Raw genomic sequence first — 24,442 nt, 5'->3', positions numbered from 1 at the left:
TTTATTTGCACACGAAATTTAGTTCTCAGGGTGAATAACAATGATCAGTGTGTTTTTTTCTTATATTTCAGCTTTTTGGTTTTATTAGAATTTCTCAGATTCTTACAAAATAGAATATCGCAATCTTAAAATATAATCATTATTCATTTAGCACAAAATTGTCAGACGAAATCATAAGTTTCTTCTTGTGATCAGGATTTTTCCTTTTAATTCTACATTTTCTACTTGTGTTCATAGTGGTCTTACTTTTGATAACTCAACACTATACAATATAATTTATTTGTTTTCAATTTTTTACGATAGTTTTTTTTATCTCGGTCTATTTTCGAGTTTATTTCTACATAGTTATAATTTGAAATTCTCTTCTATTCGGCGATTTCGTTATCCAGAGTAAAATTCCCGAAGAGGATGTTGGGCTTCCTTTGTTAACTTATTTGAAGAGCTTAGTGTTTCTCTTTCTCTATCTGCCTTCCAGAAAGTGGCAATATAACATTAGTTGATAAGATTAGGTCTACAGTTACTTTGCAAATTTTCATCCTGTAAAAAAATGTGGACAAAATCTTTTCACTGGGAAAGGTAAAAGAAAAAGGGAGGGGAATACAGAGAATGAATTCGAATAGCTAGATATTATTGTGGCGACTCAGTTCCATATTTCCGGGCAATTAAATACCCATTCTCCTCAATTATTGCTTGGCGTGAAAGAGAATTAGGCGAATTGCTATTGCGTCATGCTCAAGGAATTTGGTATTGGCTGCTTCTATGGAAGTGTTTTTCTTTATTACTGATATTTGGCAATCACAATACTTGATTTCATGAGTTTTCTTCATCTTTAAGATAAATGTAATAAACTTCATCAAATAAGCTTATCTGGAAGTGGTTCGATTATTTGCCCCCGCCCCAAATATCTAAAGAGTTATCTGGATTTTTTTTTTGAAATATAGAAATAGGGGTTAATGAGGATGGCCTACTGTTGTTGACTTAATTCCTCTTAGTGCAATGGTCTTGAATTATGTACAGTTGGACACAGGAATGCCTGATACTCCTTGCTCTGAATAAGTGCACTCAGCTACACTTATTCTGCCCGGCGAGTTCTATTGTTTATCCCCGCCAACCACATCTGGCATCTGAACCTCTTCGGAGCGAGGTGTTCAAGGAACTCCTGTATCCAGCTGAACCTGAATTAGTCAACTCCTAAACTCAACCCATTTGATGACAATAAAGCTCTCAGGTGTCTACGTGTCTATAATCTTGCTGCTTCTATTACATCCGGAAAGCTAAGAAAGTTTTGTGGGGACATTGAATAATGGCATCTTTTCTACTTTCCTATTTTCTCCCTCACCTTCATTACAGTTTAAGTTCTTTGTAACTTATATGCTACTCTATGAATCAGCAAACTTACATTCTACCAATAAGCCCTTCATTTGTAAAAACTCTTGAATGTTTTATCAAAATATCATATCTTAGTACTCTCTTATTTTTTCCTGCATTGCACTCTGCATTCATTTATAAGAGTATCCTCAAACCTTCATTGGAGATATCACATTGTATGGAAAAGCGTGGTATAAACAAGTTTTAGGTATTCGATAAAACTTGATATATCTTTTCTTTAGTTTGTCCACAAATCATATTATCATCCAATGCTTCCATCCCATAATCTCTTCAATATTCTGCACAAAAGTCTTCAGAATTTCTCTTCTCATTTCCCACATGAACGCTTTTCCTATGCAACACCATATTTTTTTACGATAAATGCTCCATCAGTACACATAAATATGAGAAGACTACACTTCCTTAAAATGTTTTGTACAGCGCTATCTGATACATGATATCAATACCCAAAGCCAGTTACCTGCAAGCCATATTCCTGGACTATAAAAATGATTTAATATAAGAGAGAAAGTGGATGTTCTCGCATTGAGGGAAGAAAAAATCCAAGGTATTGTGTACAGTAATGACTGATTGCACCTATGGTACTTGAATAGTGTAGTTCGTCTCCTTTACCTTTATGAGTGGAACAATTATTCTTATCACCCTTTCCTTTGACATCATACCGCACATGTTTTGCACATGCTCATACACTCTAATGCTTCTGTTTTTTTTTTTTATCTCTCGCTCTCTCTAGCACCGATAGTTGAAAAAATCTGTTTAAGCGTGTCATTGCATCTTTCACATTGTTAGGAATTTTTTTGCAATTGTTGCATTCAACTGTTTGTATATAAGCTTGTTATCTTGTTGAATAAAGTCACTTACATTCACCTCGCCTTCCTGTTAGTACCTAACAGCCACCTTGCAACAATTGGTAACCAAAAAGTGACTAGCTCCCCACTGCCTTTTTGCCCACCGCTGCACCTTACTCTTTGTATGATGCCGCTCACCAACCCTGACTCTTCGACCAATGCTGCCTCGATGAAACTGCTGCCCTTCAACAGCAAAGAAGCGTTCGCCTGGTTCTAGCATGCTCAAGTTTAGTTTTGCATAAAGGGTATGACCCCTTGAAGTACACCTCCGGGAGCAGTACTCAGCTCTCTCAACAGCTGTTTGGGGGCCAAATGGTTCACTTGCCCTCCGGGAAATGACTAGTATTGCTCGCGTGCAACGTGCCGCAGATGGCTTTTCTCAGGAAATGAACCTACTTTGTGCCCTTTGGGCACAAAGCACCGCCATCCCCGATGTTGAAACCTTGCCTATGAAGAACCTGGTGACCAAATTCGACATCCATAGACAGCCACTTCACCACCTTCAAGATCTCCATCAATGCCTCTACTTCTTATGAAGAGGACAACTATTCAAGACTGACGAAGCTGACATGAATGTGATAAGAAACGGACTCCGCCTCATGATATGTCTGAGCGGTGACAAAGATGCCCACCACCCATATATGCCAGTCCTCGCTCACGCTTTAACCAATGACCTCTACAGCCACCTAATGACGGTCATCAGTTGCAGTTCTGCTAACTACCACTCCAGATTTAGTACTGCTGTGAAGAGATATGCAGATGGTTGTCAGTGGCCAAAATACTTGTAAGTACAGTAAGTCATTGCTTGTGGCAGTGGCCTCCCCTGTCATTAATCTTTTCTTTTTACATGATGCAGGTACGGGTGTGCGATTTTTGGTTAACACTGGTGCTTGCAGTTCCCTTCTACCAACGTCACTCTCCAGGACACGACATAGTCATTCTGAGCCTGCTGACGTCCGCCTGCTAGCTGCTAACTGGTCTGAGATCCCTACCCATGGATACGAGACACCCTCTTTTGGGAACACCAAATATCATTGGAACTTCCTTGTTACCAACGTAGCATTGTCATTACTCAGTGCGGATATATTTTCACCTCGTGGTTGATGTGGAACATTGAAGTTTAGTCAAGGCAGACTCATACTAGTCAACACCTCTTCAATCCGCCCCCTACAACCTTGCACTCCACATCAGTGCACCCATGGATGCCTACGCCACCCTCCCTATGTCATACTCGGACGTTTTCCATTTAGAACTCCACCAAACGCCCACGGTTCCCGCCAAGGATGGTATTTATCACCATATTAAGACAACGGTGACCCCAGTGTTTGCCAGATTCGGGTGTTTGACCCCGTTTGGCAGCCACTAAATGAACCTTTGCCAAAATGGTAGAAATGAGCCATCATCCTGAAGAAGGCTTGCTCCTTGCGCCCTTGTGAGGATTGCAGGCATCTGAACATGCTGACAATACTGGATCACGACCCCATTTCCAACATCCCAATGTTATCTCCTACTTGCTCAAAGTAAAGGTGTCCTCCACTCTCAATCTATTAAAGGGGTATGATTAGAAGCCCATTAACCCAGAAGACATCCCCAAGACCGCCATCACCACCCCCTTCGGTACATACACTATCACCTACTCCTGTTTTAGCTTTCTTAATGCTGGGGCTACTTTTTAACGCCTCATGGATGGCATCTTAGGGGACCTCCCCTTCTGTGTATGTTACATGGATGACACTTGTGTTTTCTTCCTCCATAAAGGAACACCTCCATCACCTACGCATCGTTCTTGACTGCCTACAGCAGAACGACCTTGTAGTCTGGTACAACAAGTGTACATTTAGCACTGATGAAGTTTTGTTCTTAGGGCACCATATCACTCCTAAAGGCGTCCACCCCCTCCCTGAGAAGGTACTAGCTGTTCAGAACTGTCATATTACTGCAAGAATTCTTGGGTATGATAAACTATTATCACCAGTTCTTGCCAGCCATCTCCACCACTTGCGCCCCCTTTACGCCTCCCTCAAGATCAAGCTAAAAGATCTGAGGTGAGTTTTCTTTTAGGAAGCGGCCTTCTGCAATCCAAAGAAGGCCTTATCAACTGCTGCTGCTCTCAATTTTCCCATGCCACATGCCCATCTCTTTCTTTCTACTGATATCAGCGATGTTGCTATTGGTGCTGCACTTGAGCAAGTTGTCGAACGGCTCGCCCCACTCATTGGCCTTCGTTTGTAGAAAACTGTCCAAGGTGGAATCCAACTACTCTATCTTCAACTGCAAATTGCTAGCGGTGCATTTGGCTGTCCGTCACTTTCTCCACTTCTTAGAAAGTACGTCTTTTGTAATTCGCACGGACCACATACCTCCGGCACGCCTTCACTTGACAGTTCAACACCTGGTCTGCCTGTCAACAACATCTCAACGTCGTGGCTGAATACAACTACACCCTTCGACACATCTCTGGTAAAATGAATCCTGTTTCTGATGCCTGTCGAAAAACACGTTGGTCGCCATCCACCTGGGATTGGATTACAATACCGTGGCAGAAGCCAAATGAAAAGATCTTGAGTAACAAGCATACACTACATCTTGCACATCTCTCTGTTGGGAAGACATTACCCTCGACGATTCCAACGCCACCCTCCTCTGTGATGTCAGTACTGGTAGGCCATGGATACCAGGCCCCATGCCCCGACAGGTGTTTGATTTCATCCATGGCCTCTCACATCCCTTGCACCGGTTTACTGCACAGTTTAGGGAGGTCAAAGTTCATTTGGTACGGAATTACAAAGGATGCTAAGGATTGGGTTTGTGTTTGTACTTCATGCCAAACTTCAAAAGTACCCGCATCACAAGGACACCGTTACCTGTCTACCGTCACCAAGCTCTCCACTCGTTGGCTGAAGACATCCCCATGCAACCTGTAATGTCAACCTTGTGTACATTTGCTTTACTCTCAGGTTGGTTAGTGAGATTTGGTATCCCTGAGCATATTGCTTCTGACAGGGGTATCATTATCCCCTCTCAATTGTGGACATCAATAGCGAATCTCCTTGCCATCACCCTATATTACACAACCACCTACAACCCTGCAGCCATTGGAATAGTTTAAAATTTTCAATGCACCCTCAAAGCAGCTTTTATTCCCAGCTTTGATGACTCCAACCTGGTTGACTGAGCTTCCCTGGATCCTCCTGAGAATAAGGACCACTTCTAAGGATGCCCTGTATGTCTCCAACAATCTTGAGCATCTATGTTACATTGTTGGTAAATTTACTCCCTGCCAATCGACATACAAGCCCTCAGCAAAGCAACACATATCAAAAGATTTAAACACCGCAGCACATTTCTTTGTGCGGACATTCCTTGTTATCCGTCACAAACCGAAGGCATGCTTAATCAATATTCATGGAAAAGAAGACTGGGTCTCCGTTGATCGCCTAAAACCTGCGTATCTCCTGCAAGATGACCTACCTACCGTTCGCCTCTCTAAGGTCGAGCACCCTATTTCACGTCTGTCTTTTTTAAGGCTGGAGCCATGCACCACATATGTTTCATACATGCTCATACACTGTAATGCAATTGCTTTTTTGCCTTTTGCTCTCTTCACATTGATAATAGAAAAACTTGTTTAAGCTTGTCATTGCATGTTTCACGTTGTTGTAATTTTTGTGAAATTGTTGCCCTCAACCGTTTGTATATAAGTTCGTAATCTTGTTGAATAAAGACACTTTCATTCACCTCACCTTTCTGTTAGTACCTAACAGCTATCTTGCGACAACATCTATCTCCTGTTAAGATGTATCTTACAACCCTCCTCAGCTACTCAATCTCACTGTACTTATAACTACATCACCAACCGGAAATTTTCTTTCTTCAATCTCTTAAATGTTTTTATATATCCTCAACCGTTACAGTTACAAAGATTCTTAGTCTTAAAGAAAACAAAAGTCTTGCATTAGCGAGCCTTGCATTTATTTTCCACAATCAAGAGACCCTTAAAATAAATACTCAGAACAGCTACATCTGATTGCAATCACATCCAGCATCATCTCTCTATTTGCATCTTTCTTTCAGAGATTTATTTATTCAACATTTCTATTTACTTAGGTGTAAAATCTTATTTGATTCTTTGTTAAATTCCATTTCAGTTTCTTCCCACTGTATTTTGTAACTGGCCATCTTCTGTTTTACTTCATTTTTGAATACGCAATTACTTCTGTATATTATCTGCATTTGCACCTCATCCATTTTATCTGTATATGGTCTTTGCATTTTCTCATTAAATTCATTTACAGACACATTTAAATTTTTTTTCCTCCAAGATATATCTGCATTTACTTCTGCTTCAGCCAAAGAACATTCAGGTGTAGCCGTTCTTATTATTAGTAGGTAAAGTACCCAATGCAGACGCATTTTCGCTACTTTTTGTTCTTTCCCTACTCACTACGCGCTAGGTTTTGTATATTTCTTTTGGTGTTCTATTGCAATATAGGTGGAAAAGGATGGTCTTTCTTATGCTGCAATCAGATTGTCATTTTCTTTAATAGTTTTCTGTATATTGTCTTCCAAAGTCAGTGCGTCTCCATTATTCCACTTACCCTGAAGAGACGCACCATCTCCATTGGAGACGCACTATATTTTGGTTTAATTTTCGCGGCCTTAAAATAGAAGGATGAATTAATTAAACACACAGAATTAAACATCAGCTTTTACTAATTATGTAAATCACGAAAAACATTGAAGTTATTTAAAAAAAAAAAAAATTTTGACCTTTTTAAATTTTTTATGAAATTTACAATGAAAATTGAATTTTGAGGAACATCCTCTTGAACTATGGCTTAATATTCTTTTTTAACACCTTTATTAACATCTTAGCTAATGTGTATAAACATTATTTAGAATCAAAATTAAATTTCAAGAAACAAATATGCTATAAAATTGAAATAACCTTTAAGAGTAAAATTGAGAAATTTTGTTCTGACGTTACTTGAGCATTTTGAAGGTTAATATGAAATATATAACTGAAGTATATAACAATTTAACTTTGAATTGAGCAATTAAAGCCTAAGCAGGCCCTAGACTACAGACAAATATAAAAAAATATATAATTTTATGTACAATTATGAACATTCAGGCTATAGCCTATACAGAATTGACCAACCTTTCTTAAACCTATCTTACAATCTAAAACATGGCTTGTCAGGACTATTTTTCTGGTTTAAAATGGACAGGACTGCAGTCTTAACATTCCCTTTGAAGAGGTACCCGAATTTCCTATTTCTTGTGTGGGAAATAGGGTTCTCAAGGACGGCCACCTCGTCGGCATAAACAGGGAAAGAAATGTCCTCCACTGCTTTATGTACATAAAAATCAAGAGAGGCCTCAGTCAGGAAAGATATTTTGAGTCCTTCCTCTTTAATGTCTTGCACCTGAAATGATGAAAAGAATTTTTTTGGTTTAGGCTTGGCTAGGCTAGCTACCTGACAGGAATCAGACTAGGCTATACAATGAGCTTATACTCTACCAGTAGTTTCAATATAGACTCAGGTAATCACCTTGTATACAATGTAAGGGAATAAGGATAGTCTAAGCTATCAGTTTACTTACAATTCCAATGTGAATTTCGAAGGACTGATGTGGCCTGCCTTTCGAACTGGTTGTCTGCTTGTAGACCTTGACCCCTACCCAGGACCCAATTTGTGGAACTTCCAATGGGAGCTGAAAGTACATTGAAGAAAAATATTTTGTTATGTAGGTTAAGCCAAATGCCTGGGTTATATATCATACTTATGCTATCAAAGAAGATACAGCCTAATTGGCCTCTTTGTGACATATATTCAGAAACAAGACTAGACAGGGATTTTGTTGATTGAATCAAATTAGCCTAAACCAACCTTGATACACAGTTCTGGGGTGGGTTCCATGTCGACGTCTTCATCAGACTCGTGAAACAATGTAACAAGCTCTTCTTCTGTGTCCAAAGAATCTTCTTGCTCAGCAGGAGCTGCAGTTTTCTTTGCAGGAGCTCTTTTTTTCTTGGAAGGACCTGCTGCTCCTCTCGTTCTGTCTGTTCCCCGAGCACGCTTCTTTGCTTCCAAGGCATCCTTTGCTTCCTCTTTCCTCTTCAGCTCACTTACAACTGTGGTGGCTGATATTGCGTAAGACCTGTCCATATCATCTTTTACAATCTTTGGTCCCTTTCCTTCCCTTCGCTTGGGATAAAAATTGAAAGTTCTGAAAGCTGGGCTCACTCCAGATCTTCTTGTGCTTGTAGAAGGAGTAGGAACAGGTGACTGCCTTGGAGTGAGGTTTAAAGGTGAGGGTGTTGAGATGATGCAGCCTGCAGATGATGGTCTTGATATATTCTTAGGTTCTGTACCCATATGCGTGACAGGGACAAGTCCACGGCCAGAGGTCCTTGGATGGTAGTCCACAATCAAATCATCATGGGACATCATCTTTGATGCAACGTTTTGGAGAATGTATTCCCTCTCCTCTGGTTGCTGGATACCGTAACCTCTCTCCTGCAGGAACATTACGCAGATCTTTTCGAAATCTGCAGCAGAGTATTGGGTTCCCCTGTTGGTGGTGGCTGCGTACTGAGTCTGGCAAGATTGCTCTACCCGTCCTCCTGTTGTAATTAGAAAAACACAGTATGATTAATAATGGATAGCGTCATGTTATGAAATCATAATAGATTCATTAATATGCAGTTCATGAAAGTGTTATATAAATTTGCTTAATGATAAGTTGGTTAGCTTAGATGTCGTAATTGGAATTAAAATATAATTTAGGCTGTACAATAAAAGAACACTCACCACAATCAATCCCTTCAAAAATGGTTGAAGGGTCCTCTCGCTGTGATGAGGCACTCTCAATCTTTGAGTAATCTGGAGCATCTTGGTCAAAAGGGCAAAGGCCACACTTCTTGAATCCTGCCTTGATATTATCAGCAGAGACACAGTTGTAGTAAATTGGCAAAAATACTTTTGCAAAGTTCACCTGTGTAATCATACTGTCTGGATTCTGGTGCTCAAATTCCTTGGCCCCTCGAGACCAGCTCTTCTTCAATGGTCCAAACACACTCACATCCAGTGGCTGCATCATGTGAGTGGTGTTTGGAGGGAGACCATACAGAACTATATTCAGAAGTTGCAGCTGTTTGGCAAGATAATAGTTATTTCTTGTCTCATGCCAATCAGTCCAGATTATTATAGGGCGTTGTACGTTGTTGTCGTTGAGCCAATCGTTGAAGCTATTACAGAGGTACTCGTATAGTGTCTCAAAGGTGATGTAACCCTTCTCACTCTTTCCCACGCAGCAATCATAACCTTCAGGGAAATTCTCACCCATATGAGCACTTATCCTTTTCCTTGGATAGATTATCATTGGAGGAGGAATACGTCCGTCAGCGCACACATTAGCCAGAACAGTGATGTTGGTTTTATGTTGTGCACTGCTCTCTTCGAAAACGTGCTTCTCTCCCTTAATTGCAAGCACCCTCCCTTGCTTTGGGGAGAGAGAGAACCCAGACTCATCAATGTTAAAGTTCCTGCTAGGGTCATGTAGTGCCTCCATCATACCCTCCTCGACAAAGAAAGACTGTGTGTCGGCAAACCACTGTAGAATTACTTGTTTACTTATATTTTTTCTTGATGTTGTCAGAGTCTCCGGGGTTCTGTAAGTAACTGTAGGATGCCTTTGTCTGAACAGCTGCCACCACTTCTTCTTCGGCTTATCTGTAAAGCTTGGTGGAGTAGCCCGTTCGATGCCTTCCTCCCGCTCAGTACGTAAGATAGTGGAGACTGCATCAATTATATTTTTCTTGGTCACAGGATTTGCCCGACGTATTGACCCTTTTATATAGGCCACCAACACCTCCTCTTCGGCATCTGTCAGCACCATCTTAGGGCCCATCTTCTTGCTGATCGGATGATATCCTGACCGTTTATGCCGCAAAGTAGACTCTGGAATCCCATACTTCCGGCCAGCTGCCCTCATAGATAGACCAAGCCTGGAAAAACAAGCAGTCATATTGCATATAATTTTTGTTAATATTTTCATAGGCTATTAATATCATTATTAGGCTATTATTATTATAATTATTATTATTATCATTGTCATTATTAGGCATATTAGTATACGACAATATATATATCATGATTTTGAGAGATCTTTCAAAGGATAGGCTACTTACTCTTCAATATCCTCCAAGGCTTTCTTTATATCTTCCTCAGAATAGTTGTCTCTTGCTTTCAGACGAGATGGTTTTTGGGTTGCCATTTTGAGATCTTTAACACACTAAGGCTAGGCTATAGCTTATAAATTATAGTCTGAAATACGATTGTCTTAATTCTAAAACACTAGCCTATGTTCGAATATCTATAACACTATCATATTATCTTATATTTATCTTATATTTATCTTATATTTATATCACTGTTCTTATGATCTAAAGCACTTATATGACACTGTTCTTAATAATTAATGTTCTATATCTGTAAAAATGAAGAGATTATGAAGTTTTTGACCTTTTAAAGGCAATATCCAAAAGAGACGCACCCACGCAACCCTTAATGCAGACGCACGTCTCCTCAGGGTAACGAGCGTCTCCTTTGGTGTTTCGCGCGTGCGTCTCTTTTGGTTATTTTGACTCCGACTTTGTCAGCCCGTCATTCCTCTTCTGTAAGGAATTATAGCCCCTAACTGCAGGGGATATTAGTGCGAGGTTCTTTTAGTTTCTTGCATGGTAATTTTTAACTCTACGAGAATTTTGAAATTATGCGCCTGCTTTGGGTGATGCCAATTTAGGCTCTCCAAAGGAGACGCATTTGGGTTTCCATTTGTTTTTTTTAGGCCATGGTTGTTCATTGACTTTTTTTTCTTCAAAACAGCTTTCTCAAACCTCCACTAGTCCCCTGAAATAGATAGAAATGAATATATGTAAATAGACTGGCTTATATACACAGAAATGTAAAATGACAATTCCTTAGCTTTCGCTAAGAAAACATGCAAAATTTGACATTTGCGCAATGATGGTGTCATCACGTCTACAGTTTTAAACATATTACTGTGATTGTTTGTGGGTTTGTAGACACCGTAAAGGGCTACATATTGCTGGTTTTGGAAATCAATTATCATTTATATTTTTGCCGCTATCGTTTTTTTTGCGCAAATGCGTCTCCTTTGGATCATGCGTCTCCTAGGGGTACTTTACATCCAACTAACTTGCTTTTCCATATACTGTATACTATTATTTTTATTATTATTATTATTATTATTATTATTATTTTTATTATTTATTTATTTATTTATTTATTATTTATTATTATTATTATTATTATTATTATTATTATTATTAATATTATTTATTTATTATTATTTATTATTACTATCTAAGCTACAACCCTTGTTGGAAATGCAAGACGCTATAAGCCCAAGGGCTCCCAGCGAGGAGAGGAAATAAGGAAATAAATGAACGATATGAAAAAAAAATAATAGAATATTTTAAAAACAGTAACAACATCAAAACAGATATGTCATAAATAAAATATAAAAAAGACTTAAGCCAGCCTTTTCATCATAACATTTCCTGCAACTTTGAACTTTTGAAGCTCTACCGATTCAACTACCCGATTAGGAAGATCATTCCACAACTTGATCACAGCTGGAATAAAACTTCTAGTTTACTGTGTAGTATTGAGCCTCATGATGGAGAAGGCCTAGCTATCAGAATTAAATGCATGCCTAGTATTACGAACAGGGTGGAACTGTCTGGGATCTAAATGTAAAGGAATATCAAAATTATGAAGAATCTTGTGCAACATGCAGGTAACGAACTAATTGAATGACGGTGCCGAGATTAATATTTAGATCAGGAATAAGAAATTTAATAGACCGTAAGTTTCTGTCCAACAAATTAAGATGAGAATCAGCAGCTGAAGACCAGACAGGAGAACTATACTGGAAACAAGGTAGAATGAAAGAATTAAAACACTTCTTCAGAATAGATTAATCACCGAAAATCTTATAAGACTTTCTCAATAAGCCATTTTTTTGTGCAATTGAAGAAGACACAGATCTAATGTGTTTCTCAAAAGTAAATTTGCTGTCGAGAATCGCACCGAAATTATAAGTCATATTGAGTCAAAGAAACATTATCAATGCTGAGATTTGCATGTTGAGGAGCCACTGTCCTTGATCTACTTATAAACAATCTAGCAAACTCTATAATTATTTTGTTTCCCATGTACACTTAATGTCACTTTAATTATTTTGTTTCTTATGTACACTTAATGTCACTTTAATTATTTTGTTTCTTATGTACACTTAATGTTACTTTAATTATTTTTTTTAAACACAAGACTTACCTGGTAGTTATAGATATAGCTTTAGTCTCTGACATCACGGCAGAAAATTCAAAACTCGCGTCAATCGCCGATTGGATAGCCAGGTGTACCACCTGCGCACCCTAGCGAGGTACCTAGGAACCATCCCCTGTTCCCTCATATTTTCTTTGACATCGTTGGATTTTTCACTCCCCGTAACCTGTATATTACAGTTATCTTGGTGATGTACAATTTACTTTAAGCCTTCGCTGGGTGGGTTTTATTTTTACTGAGTGTTAGTGTTTTAATTTTGTTCGTATATTTAAAGAGGTAGGATTGGGAGTTTTTTCCCCCTACTGTAAAACTAACGAACCTACTTTTTAAAACATGATGGCGGAGATACGTTCCGCCAACTCTATGACGTCACAGTCGTGTGACGTAATCTACATAGTACATACGTAGTATGACTTGCAAAATTCTATTTGTTTTTTTCTTGTAAAGAATGAAAAGGAATTCTATCTTACAATAAGTTTTTAACTTTTAATGTGAAAAATTTTAAGAAAATATTTGTCGTTTTAGTATTCATTCCTTAAATCATCGATCTATTTACAAAGATTAAATAGAACTAGCGTATTTAATTTTACGCTGCGTTGTTCTCGTGACAATCGATGCAGTCCCAACATGTCTTGGTATCGTTTATTTTATTTTCAATATTGGGAATTCTTGTATTAGTCGTATATTCATATATATGTTCCAATTGTAAAGTGTAGCAATTCACTATTCTTGGGAACCCTTAAGAATTAAGGGTTGTTTACACACACACACACACACACACACACACACACACACATATATATATATATATATATATATATATATATATATATATATACGTTATTGCTATATCTGTTCTTTTTAATCATAACAAATCACTATTTTTGAGAACCCTTAAGAATTAAGGGTTGATTACATATATTTAAATGTTATTCCTATAGCCTATGTGTTCGTTTTAATCATATAACATATAGCTTTCCCGGTGGTTGTATTTAACTACCGGGTAAGTATTTATAACATTTAATTTTACCGGTGGTTATATATGACGACCAGGTAAGTGTGTTTAACATTTATTTTAAACACAAGACTTACTCGGTGGTTGTCTTTATATAACCACGGGGTAAGTATGTTTGAAGGTTTATTTTATTATGAAAATATCATTGTACATGAAAATATCAGTTTAATATTTTATAAAAAATATTTTGTTACAATTTATATAGCAAGAACTAGAGACGATATTGCATTCTCATTCAAGCCCTTGGCAGAGAGTAAGATGTCTCACAATGGGCAGGACTAATTATGGTCTTTTGTGTAAGAGTTTAAAAGCGCAAGTTTCAATGCTATATTAGAGCAATGAATTTATTCACACAGTGGACGTCGTTATCCTAGCCTTAGACCTCTTCCAAGCTCCCCAACCCCTGGGAGAAGGAATGTCGATCGGCGAAAGGAAACGAGAGGCGTTAGCTCCCGAGCACCGTCCTCTCGTGCGTCCCTGTTGACGTTCCCAGAACGCTCCCCCTTGTCATGGGAAAGTCAAAGAGCGTTGGACGTCAAGCTACTAACATTGCTGTTAGAGTCTTGCATTGCATCTCATTTGCTGATAATAGCAATACTATAAGTCATAGATATTCGCTGATAATAGCAATACTTACGAACCTAAATAGACACGGTTTTTCTCCCAGAGCGCCAGTCGGCCATGAGAACCCTCTGATCGGAAGTCATTAAACCGAACGCGCCAAGGGGCGTAATGTAGATAATTTTGCTTTAACGCTCGGCGCTAAGTCTTTCAGGACGCTCAGCGCTACGTCTTAAAGGATGCTAGGCGCCTTGCCTTTCAGGACGCTCGGCGCTACGTCTTACAAGACACTAGCCGCCTCGTCTTTCAGGACACTCGGCACCTCGTCTTTCAGGACGCCAGCTGCCTCGTCTTTCAGGACGCTCGGTGCCTCGTCTTTCAGGACGCTCTGCTTCGTCTTTCAGGACGCTCTGCTTCGTCTTTCAGGACGCTCGCCGCCTCGTCTTTCAGGACGCTCGCCGCCCCGTCTTTCAGGACGCTAGCCTCTTCGTCTTTCAGGACGCTCGCCGCCTCGTCTTTCAGGACGCTCGCCGCCTCGTCTTTCAGGACGCTCGGTGCCTCGTCTTACAAGATCTTTGCCAGAGGAAGACATTGGTAATCTCTTTTCTCCTGTTGAATTATTTGAGATTATCAGAAGAAGATCCTAATTTCTTTCGTCCTTCAGTTTATTAAGAAACTCATGAAAGTTTTTGATGATGAGTTTTCAATTTATTTTGTGCCTGTTGCTCCACTGAATTTACACGTGGTCATCAATGGAGCTTTAAGGATGATGAGAGACTGGATGGAGTCTCAGAAGGACCGAGGAAAGGCAGTTTTCTTTTTTCCTCTGAATAAACTGGCCTCTAGATTTTGTATCTGGTACAAGATTATTATTATTATTATTATTATTTCTAGCCAAGCTACAACCCTAGTTGGGAAAGCAAGATGCTATAAGCCCAAGGGTTCCAATAGGGAAAAAATAGCCCAGTGAGGAAGGAAACAAGGAGATAAATAAATGATGAGAATAACTTAACAATGAATCATTCTTTAAACAGTGACGTCAAAACAGATGTCCTATATAAACTATTAAGTCAAAAACCGATATGTCATATAGGGTGAAGGTCTAGCCACGTTAAGGTCGAGGACCTTGTGGCAGCCCCACAGAGACTTTTACAGCCCCCTGGGTAGATCACTGAGTCTCTCAAGGAATGCAGGTAAATGAGGCATATGGAACTATGAAGCCAGCTTCCTTATCAGGTATGCCAGCATAGCAAGTGTGGAGGTCTAGCCACGTTAAGGTCGAGGACCTTGTGGCAGCCCCACAGAGATTTTTACAGTCCCCTGGGTGGATCGCTGAGTCTCTTAAGGAATACAGGCAATGAGGTAGGATAACTTTGAATCAGAAGTCAGAATTGAGATACGCATCACCCCTTTTTTCTTTCTCTCTTGTCCCTCAAGAGTTGGTCAAAGACAGAGGTTTTGGTGTCTTAATCAGCAGGAAAGTTTCTGCATACTTTTTCTCTTAACCGCACAGACTTCAGTAGGAGCCAGACTTAACTACTTCTGGCGAGCCTGGGAGAGAAGATGAGCAGACGTTTGGTCCGTGCTATTACTAAAGGATGGATGCGAAATCTTTTTCTTAGTGAAACCTCCTTTGTTAGTTACTCCGATAAGACCTCTCTGCCAAACAGACTTTGCAACATCAAATGTCTCTCTTTTGGGAGAGGGAGGCTTTTGTCGGGTCCTGGATGTAACTGCTCTCTACGCCTTCGTTCAAAATTCAAAGTTCTCCATGGAGACATCAAAATCATGAACTATAAAAAGACTCATCTCAGCCTGGTCACAGGGCGAAGCAGAGTCTGACTGCTTTTGCCCTTAGGCAGTAGAGCCAGACTACACAACTTCTGGCAATCTTGGGAGAAGAAGGGAGCAGACATTTGGTCAGTACATCTTCTGAAGGAGGATTACAATTTCCTTTTATAGGGAAACCTCCTTTAGTTTTAGCTCCAAAAGATATCTCTCCCAGATCTAGAGAGGAGTCTAAGAGGCAGGTTATGCAATCAAACTTTATCTGAGGTTTGTTTATAAGGAAGAAAAGGGGCAAGAATGTGTCAGTTTCGGGCAGTGTGTTTTTAGTCTCAGCTCCGCCCCTTTAATGTTCACGAAACTTTTGCTAAATGTAGCAGAATACTGCACTCAAGAGACATCAGAGCCTCCCTGTATCTGGACGATTGGCTTCTCAGAGCTCATTCTTACGACCTTCATGAAGGATTTTCAGATAATGTTGAGCCTATCAGAAGAATTGGGTCTTCCTGTCAACAAGACGAGTCTCTTCTAATACTAGGATGCTCAGCGCCACGTCTTATAGAACATTCGACGTCTTGCTCAGTTGACCTTTCGGCGCCACGTCTTACAGGACGCTTGGCGCCACACCTTCCAGGACGCTTGGCTCCACGTCTTACAGGACTATCAGCTCCACATCTTACAGGACGCTCGGCGCCTCGTCTTTTAGGACGCCCGGCCGCTCGGCGCCTCGTCTTTCAGGACGCCCGGCCGCTCGGCGCCTCGTCTTTCAGGACGCCCGGCCGCTCGGCGCCTCGTCTTTCAGGACGCCCGGCGCCACGTCTTTCAGGACGCCCGGCGCCATGTCTTTCAGGACGCTCAGCGCCACGTCTTTCAAGACGCTCGACGTCGAAGATCTAGCATGAGGCATGACATTGAATATGAGAACCTCGGACTTTGTGATGACACTAGTCGAATCGAATGTCGAGATCAAGGACGCCTTAGTTCCGATCTCTTTGATCACAAACTTTTTTATTGAGCGTCTAGCCTTAGAACAACTCGGCGACATAGGCGGTGATCTGGGTTCCCTTGACGCCAGAAGTCAGGAACTTAAAGAGATGTATCCTGATAAACACGTCACTACTTTCGTTAGATCTTGTGACACCATCACAAAAGATACTTTATTTAAAGATGGTGATTCAGAGTCAAATTTTTTCGGGCTTTTACGTCTTCTCTTAGAACGGAGCAGCCGTCTTGAAACTGCAATCTTTTCTAAAGATACAGAAGTGTTCTGCGAGGAAGTTGATGAGTATGTTGAGAAACCTCTCCTCTTGGGAGGGTTTTTTTTCCCTGGGAAGGCTGAATCTTTCTTAGTGACCATTTATATGTCACTGTTCATCCTAGTTTTCCTGAACCAGGGTTCGTTTCCCGGCCAGTCAGAAGCTAGAAACTATTGTCCTTGTGTGATTTTTCTTCGTCCTCTCCAATTCAACCTCGACTCAAGAGGATGGTTCACAGAGTTACTGGAATGGATGATGGACTCTCCTAGAAGCCTTCCTTTAGAGTAGATTACTCAGACAACCTCTCTTGGAAAGGTACCTTTCAAGTCTCCTAGCTCTTCATCTAACTACCTCCAGTCTATCGAAAACTCACAGGAGCTAGAGATTTTTCGAAGGAGGCAGCTAGGGCTTTTACAAGGCAATAAGGACTTCTACCATCAGGATTTATCAATCCAAGTGGGAGGTTTTAGAGAATGGTGCAGAGTCAACTCTGTTTTCTCTTCCAGTATCTTTACAGCTCAGATTGCTGACTTCCTGTTGTACCTTCGAAGGAAGCTCATTTGTTCATCCTCTTCCATCAAGGGATACAGGAGTCTGTTAGCGACTGTAGCTAGACACAGTATCTCGGACTTTTCAAATGATAAAGTCCTACAGGTACTTCTCAAATCGTTTGAAACATCAAAACAACCAGGATTCACTAGCTTCGATTCTGGATATAGTCCGGAAGTTCATTATGAGTGTCAGACTTGAGCTCTTGCATTCTTCTTCATTTAAGGACCTCACGATGAAAACTCTATTTTGTTTGTTAGTCTTGCGACAGCTAAAAGAGTTAGTGAATTTATGCGTTTAATAAAAACCGCTTTCGAGATAATGAAGCTATCTGCTCTTTACACTTAGGCTTCCTCGCTAAGAATGACCACACTCTTCTCAACCTTTTCCCCCTAGGCTTTTGAGTTTCCGAATCTATCGGAGGTGATTGGCGAGGAGTTGGAGAGAGTCCTGTGTCCAGTAAGAGCCCTGAAGTTCTATCTGGGCAGAATGTAGGAGGTGCGAGGCAAGTCAAAAGCTCTTTGGTGCTTGAGCAAGAAGCCCTCGTTACAGATGTCAAGAATGTCCTTTCATTCTTCATCAGACTTTTATCAGAGAGGCTCATACGCATTACAGTGAGACTGGCCTCAAGTTTTTAAAGGTCAAGACGCATGAAGTTAGTGCTATAACAACTTCAGTGGCCTTCAAGCAGAATAGATTATGGCAGAGCATTATGGACAGAACCTTTTGGAGGAGTAAATCTGTGTTCACTTCACACTATTTGAAACGTGTCCAGACTCTTTATGATGACTGCTGTACTCTGGGACCATTCGTAACAGCGAGTGCAGTAGTGGAGGAAAGATCCACCACTACGTTCCCATAATCCTAATACCTTTTTCTTCTCTTGGAACTTTTATATTTTTGTGGTTGTTTGTGGAGATTGCGACAGTCTCCCACAATCATTGATTTTATTCAGGTGGTTAATTTGTTCCTTGAGAACACCCGCAACAAGGGTATTGGAAGAGGTCCTGTCACATAGAGGTTTTTAGACCGGTTTGACAGCTCCTAGAGGTCTTCAGCCCCCTGGGTGGATCGCTGGATCTCAGAAGAAAAGCGGACATAATGAAAGAATTCATTGAAGTCAGCTTCCTTATCAGGTACGAACCCTTAAGTTTGTTTATTAACTCTTTAAGTAAAAAATTCCATCTATATTGGCTGTCTCTAACCCTCCACCAAAGGTGTTAATCAGCTATATATATAACTACCAGGTAAGTCTTGTGTTTAAAAATATTATTTTCATTATAAAATAAATTTTTGAACATATTTACCTGGTAGTTATATATAATTAAACTCCCACCCTCCTCCCCTCTAGAGACTAGAGGCATGGAAAATATGAGGGAACAGGGGATGGTTCCTAGGTACCTCGCTATGGTGCGCAGGTGGTACACCTGGCTATCCAATCGGTGATTGGCGCGAGTTTTGAATTTTCTGCCGTGATGTCAGAGACTAAAGCTATATATATAACTACCAGGTAAGTATGTTCAAAAATTTATTTTATAATGAAAATAACATGTTTCCCATGTACACTTGATGTTTTTTAAACATGTATTGCCAACAATCAAGCCCCTTTTTTTAATGCAATAACGCAATACATCTTCATTCTAATCCAATCCAGGAACCCCGCACAAACCAACATCATAATCAAATCTATCAACTAAAATTTCGTTAAAATCTCCTTGCACAACCATCCTTGCATCTTCTCCAAAACCTGCCAGGCACAGATTCAGACCATAAAATTTAAATTTCCTTCCCGCACATTTCCCTTTTGTTTTCTTTTTAAATTTTCCTTTTCTGACACAGTAGAGGGTATTACGCTGCAAACTCCATTCTCCTTGCTACTTGGAGACTCTCATACTATGCATTTCTCCATGATCCTTCAGGCATAAATTCGTGATTGCCAATAGCCTTGGAACACTCCCCTCAATTTTAGGGTCCACGACCCTTAACTATCCGCTTTTCTCCTTTGATTACAATACATCTCTACCTAAACCATTGTCACTTACTAGGCACCAGTGTCCAAGATATAACAATTTCTACCATGATGGCAAAACTCTTCGATTAATAAATTGACCAAAAATTGTGGTTTCAATTGGCCTTAACAGAGGAAGTTCATCGGTCATTTAGAGGGGGTTGTATTTTCTCTCTCTCTCTCTCTCTCTCTCTCTCTCTCTCTCTCTCTCTCTCTCTCTCTCTCTCTCTCTCTCTATGTATGTATATGCGTGTATATATATATATATATATATATATATATATATATATATATATATATATATATATATACAGTATATACAAATTATGTGTATATATATGTGTGTGTAATATATGCAAACTTATTAAAATTAAGACAAAATTATAAAACTATGTGATAGCACAAATTAAATGGAAAAATAAGTTGTTGGTTTTATTAGTGGCAAGAGGAATCATTGGAGAAATACATAGGTTTACTTGTAATTTTGTTATAAGATAAAATGGGCTAAAATGAAGTTTAATTTGGAGAAGAGGGAGTAAAAATACAGTATAGCTGTCAGAAGAACATCTAAGAAGAAAATGGAAGGGTTATTAGTTAAGGTAAAGGACTCGTCAAGAGGGCACTGAAAGTCAAGTTTAGTTTTGGTGGTGCAACGTGTGTCTGTTTATTTTCATACAGTGATAGTTGATAAAATAGATAAAATATTCGTATTTTTCTGTAAATAATACATATGTGTTATCACAAACTTAATTTGACTCCATGATGTCACATAGTTTCGGTAAGGAACATGCGTGATTATAAGAGGATGGGATGAGGGAATAACAATAGTTTGGGGTGGGGGATAATTGATTATAAGTTATCCAGCGTCATTACTGCAATGGCCATTGACTCAAAAGTCATTAGGAAGCTATACTCTTCTACGATAAATGTATTTCAATGAAAATCATAAAAAATAATAATGCATAAAAACTGCATATCTTGTAGAAGTCCAGCTTGTGTAATATAATTTAAAAGCCACAATCATCATAAGTTACTTCACTTGGCAAGAATGTACCGGCCATCTGTCTTTAGCCTGGAAGAAAAATTAACTTCCAATGTTCACAAGACTGTGGCATTCAATTAACAAATTCCTCACAGTCATTACATTGTGGCTGATAATCTCATCAATAAAAAGCTATGAGTTAAGACTAGTATCGCCTATCTTTCCAAGTGTCAAAGGACTGTCTCCCATCTCTTGGTCATGATATTATAATTCCAAGGAGATATCACCTTTGCAATCTCTTATATTTTTATTCTACTATTGTGTTTCACCACTCCTGCCATGCATCTTTAATAAAATCTATAATAACTGGCAAGAAAAGGCTGCACCGAGTTGAGATCTTCTTGAGAGTAAATTCACAGAAGGTTCTGTTGCTAATTTATCGGTCTCTTCCTTCCATGCACACCCACGTGTTCAGTAACTCACATATAGCTTGCCTGCACTTCTCTTCACTTGATCATGTGTAGTCATTGTAAAATCTTTAAAACTTCGGCTTTGATGAGTTAAAATCTATGAGAACCTGCAAGAGCTACTTTCTGTCACCCCAAAATTGTAAAGTTTTTATTATAACATCTTATATCTTCCACTTAAACTTTTCTTTTAGGACTGATGATATGGAAGTATTTGGAAGATTTCTAGATGTGCATTATACTGTTCCCTTTTCGCACAAATAAGTAATTTCTGTACATGGCCAGACAAGGAATGGAAAGAAATGAAAGGGCTATCTTAGCATTGGCTGGAACACCGATTTATACTCTAAGCTACCCGACTGTTAAAACTGAAAAATTTGCTTTGTCCCAGCAAATCAAGTCAATACTCTAATAAATTCTTAATTCATTTTACAGATTTCACCCACAACTCTGCATGTGACAAAACGGTTCCTTGTCCAAAATGAAGGAGTTGAATGTTCACATTTTGCTCTTTTCATTAGCTTTTACAGGTAAGACCTAAATACAAATTTCTTTATATTTTAGGCAATAGGATAATTGAGGAACTAATTTGATCGATAGAATCCATAAATTACCCTTTTCTAGTGACAAAACACGGGAGAGTGAGATCTAGCCCTTGTGTAATAATTGATTGTCTTTTCTATGGTGTTTCTAACTGTGAACGCTTTTTTTTGTAATGTGTTAGTTACTAAAAATACTATTGCTTATTATTTTCTCTTAAGACTGATATACATTTTTTTCATGTTATATAAGAAAATATTGGATCCGAGAATGTCTGTAGAAAAATGCTCAAAATAATATTTTCTCACCTGTTAACATATCGGACAATTTGTGCAATGTTAGTGGCATGTGGTTCCTAAATTATCTCACTGTATTTACATACACACATTTATATATATATATATATATATATATATATATATATATATATATATATATATATATATATATATATAGTATTTGTAGGTGCCATAAAAGAAAAGGATCATAACAGTTCAAAATCAGTGCAATCACTCCATACTTTTGAAGAGTTTGTCAAATATCCCTCAGGGATATTTGGTTTTGGACTCCACTTCGAATAATGAGAAAAATTGGAAATAGTTTATCTTGTTTTGATTTCTGTCATTATTAGAGATGATATCAGTGTTATATTATAAAGTGCTTTTCAACATTCAAAGGTAATAGGACAGTTTAACACTTCTCTGCAAAAAAGACCCATAAAAGAAAAAAAAATGAAATTGAAATAAATCATCATATATTTCACCCAATACACATAGGCCCTCTTCACGGTGTTCAGTAAAAATGTACACCATCATGAGGGCCAATGTGTTGTGGCTGAAATATATAATTTATTTCTATTTTATATCCCTTTTTTTTTCTTTTATGGGCCTTTTTAAAGAAACATATATACATACACACACCCACGCCCACACACACACACACACACACACACACATATATATATATATATATATATATATATATATATATATATATATATATACTGTATATATTTATATATGTATGTATGTATATATATATGTATATATATACATATGTATATAAATATATATATACATATATATACATACATATATATATGTATATATATATATATATATATATATATATATATATATATATATATATATATATATATATATATATATATATATATATTGTAATTTGGTTAATGGTCTAGCCTGGTCAAGTCGCACATAGGTTAACGAGTGTTCAGATTGAATTTTTTTTAAATTTACGTCTGCATAAATGTGGATGTATCTAAAGTAAAAGTAAGTTTTGACTTGAAGAGTATTTCAAGACTGTATAACTGGTTTATAAGAGTGGTATGTTGTTTTACAAAAGCTTAAATGTATGAAATAAAAGATATGACATATTAAAAAAATAAGTGAAAAATGCCATAGATTTCTGTATCTACTTCGCAGTTTTTCAGCTAATGCGGGGTTGGGTGTATGGAATGAAACACCCACAATAGTTAAGGGACTATTTGTACTAATATATATATATATATATATATATATATATATATATATATATTAATTGCTAAGCTATAACCTAGTTGGAAAAGCAAGAAGCTATAGGCCCAAGGGCTCCAACAGGGAAAATAGCCTATTGAGGAAAGGAAATAAGGAAAAACTGCAAGAGAAGTTTAAAATAATAATATTAAAATAAATCTCATATATAAACTTTAATAACATTGAAAATAACAAGAGGATAAAAACTTTAAAGTAACAATAAGAAGAGAAACTAAATAGAGTGTACCCTCAAGCAAGAGATCTCTAACCTAAGACAATGGAAGATCATGGTATAGAGGCTATGGCACTACCCAAGACCAGAGAACAATGGTTTGATTTTGTGGTGTCCCTCTCCTAGAAGAGCTGCTTACCTTAGCTAAAAAGTCTTTTCTACTCTTAACAGGAGGAAAATAGCCACTGAACAATTACAGTGGAGTAGTTAACCTCTTGAGAGAGGAAGAATTGTTTGGTAATTTAATTGTTGTCAAGTGTATGAGGAGAGAGGAGAATGTGGAAAGAATAGGCCAGACTATTCTGTGTAAGTGTCGGCAAAGATGAAATGAGCCGTAACCAGAGAGAGGGATCCAATTTAGTACTGTGTGGCCAGTCAAAGGACCCAATAACTCTCTAGCAGTAGTATCTCAATGGGTGGCTAGTGCCTTGGCCAATCTAATATATATATTTATATATATATATATATATATATATATATATATATATATATATATATATATATATATATAGTACTGTTTGGCCAGTCAAAGGACCAATAACTCTCTAGCAGTAGTATCTCAACGGATGGCTGGTGTTTTGGCCAACCTACTATATATATATATATATATATATATATATATATATATATATATATATATATATATATATATATATATATAAATATATATATATATATATATATATATATATATATATATATATGCAGTGGAACATCTATACACGAACGTATCTACATTCGAATTTTCCAACACCCGAAGGAAAATTCGAGCAATTTTTCGACTCTACACCCGTATTTTATTTCGACACACGAAGTAAGTAATTTTCGTCGTACCGGTTGTATCCGAATTTTTCGACTCGCGAAGTACAATTCGAACACGTTCCTACTCTACA

General features: G+C 38.3%; 3 protein-coding genes across 3 annotated transcripts in view; 1 reads left to right on the top strand and 2 right to left on the bottom strand.

Moving 5' to 3' along the window:
- LOC137638479 (vascular endothelial growth factor receptor kdr-like) overlaps nt 1-24,442 on the top strand; it is a 242,008-nt gene that overhangs the window by 31,449 nt on the left and 186,117 nt on the right. Inside the window, exon 2 of the mRNA XM_068370571.1 lies at nt 21,678-21,772. Coding sequence (XP_068226672.1) covers nt 21,724-21,772 — 49 coding nt within the window. The 5' untranslated portion in view covers nt 21,678-21,723. The remainder of the gene's footprint in view (nt 1-21,677; nt 21,773-24,442) is intronic.
- Nucleotides 8,117-8,773, bottom strand: LOC137644133 (uncharacterized). The gene has a single exon (XM_068377111.1). The coding sequence runs from the start codon at nt 8,771-8,773 to the stop codon at nt 8,117-8,119; it is 657 nt and encodes a 218-aa protein (XP_068233212.1).
- Nucleotides 8,997-10,787, bottom strand: LOC137644125 (tigger transposable element-derived protein 1-like). The gene is made up of 2 exons (XM_068377100.1): nt 10,435-10,787; nt 8,997-10,251 (listed from the first exon to the last, which is right to left on the bottom strand). The coding sequence occupies exons 1-2, from the start codon at nt 10,518-10,520 to the stop codon at nt 8,997-8,999; spliced, it is 1,341 nt and encodes a 446-aa protein (XP_068233201.1). The 5' UTR covers nt 10,521-10,787.

Source organism: Palaemon carinicauda, chromosome 1 (assembly GCF_036898095.1).
Source record: "Palaemon carinicauda isolate YSFRI2023 chromosome 1, ASM3689809v2, whole genome shotgun sequence".
NCBI classification, from domain to species: Eukaryota; Metazoa; Arthropoda; class Malacostraca; order Decapoda; family Palaemonidae; genus Palaemon; species Palaemon carinicauda.
This window is presented reverse-complemented; position numbering and strand designations above follow the sequence as displayed.

Bases quoted from the DNA above. Each gene is read 5' to 3' on its own strand.
- LOC137644125 (XM_068377100.1), bottom strand. From the start codon at position 10,520: ATGGCAACCCAAAAACCATCTCGTCTGAAAGCAAGAGACAACTATTCT. The intron at 10,252-10,434 runs GTAAGTAGCCTA...TTGTTTTTCCAG, and splicing joins GCCTTGGAGGATATTGAAGA to GCTTGGTCTATCTATGAGGG.
- LOC137644133 (XM_068377111.1), bottom strand. From the start codon at position 8,773: ATGTTCCTGCAGGAGAGAGGTTACGGTATCCAGCAACCAGAGGAGAGG.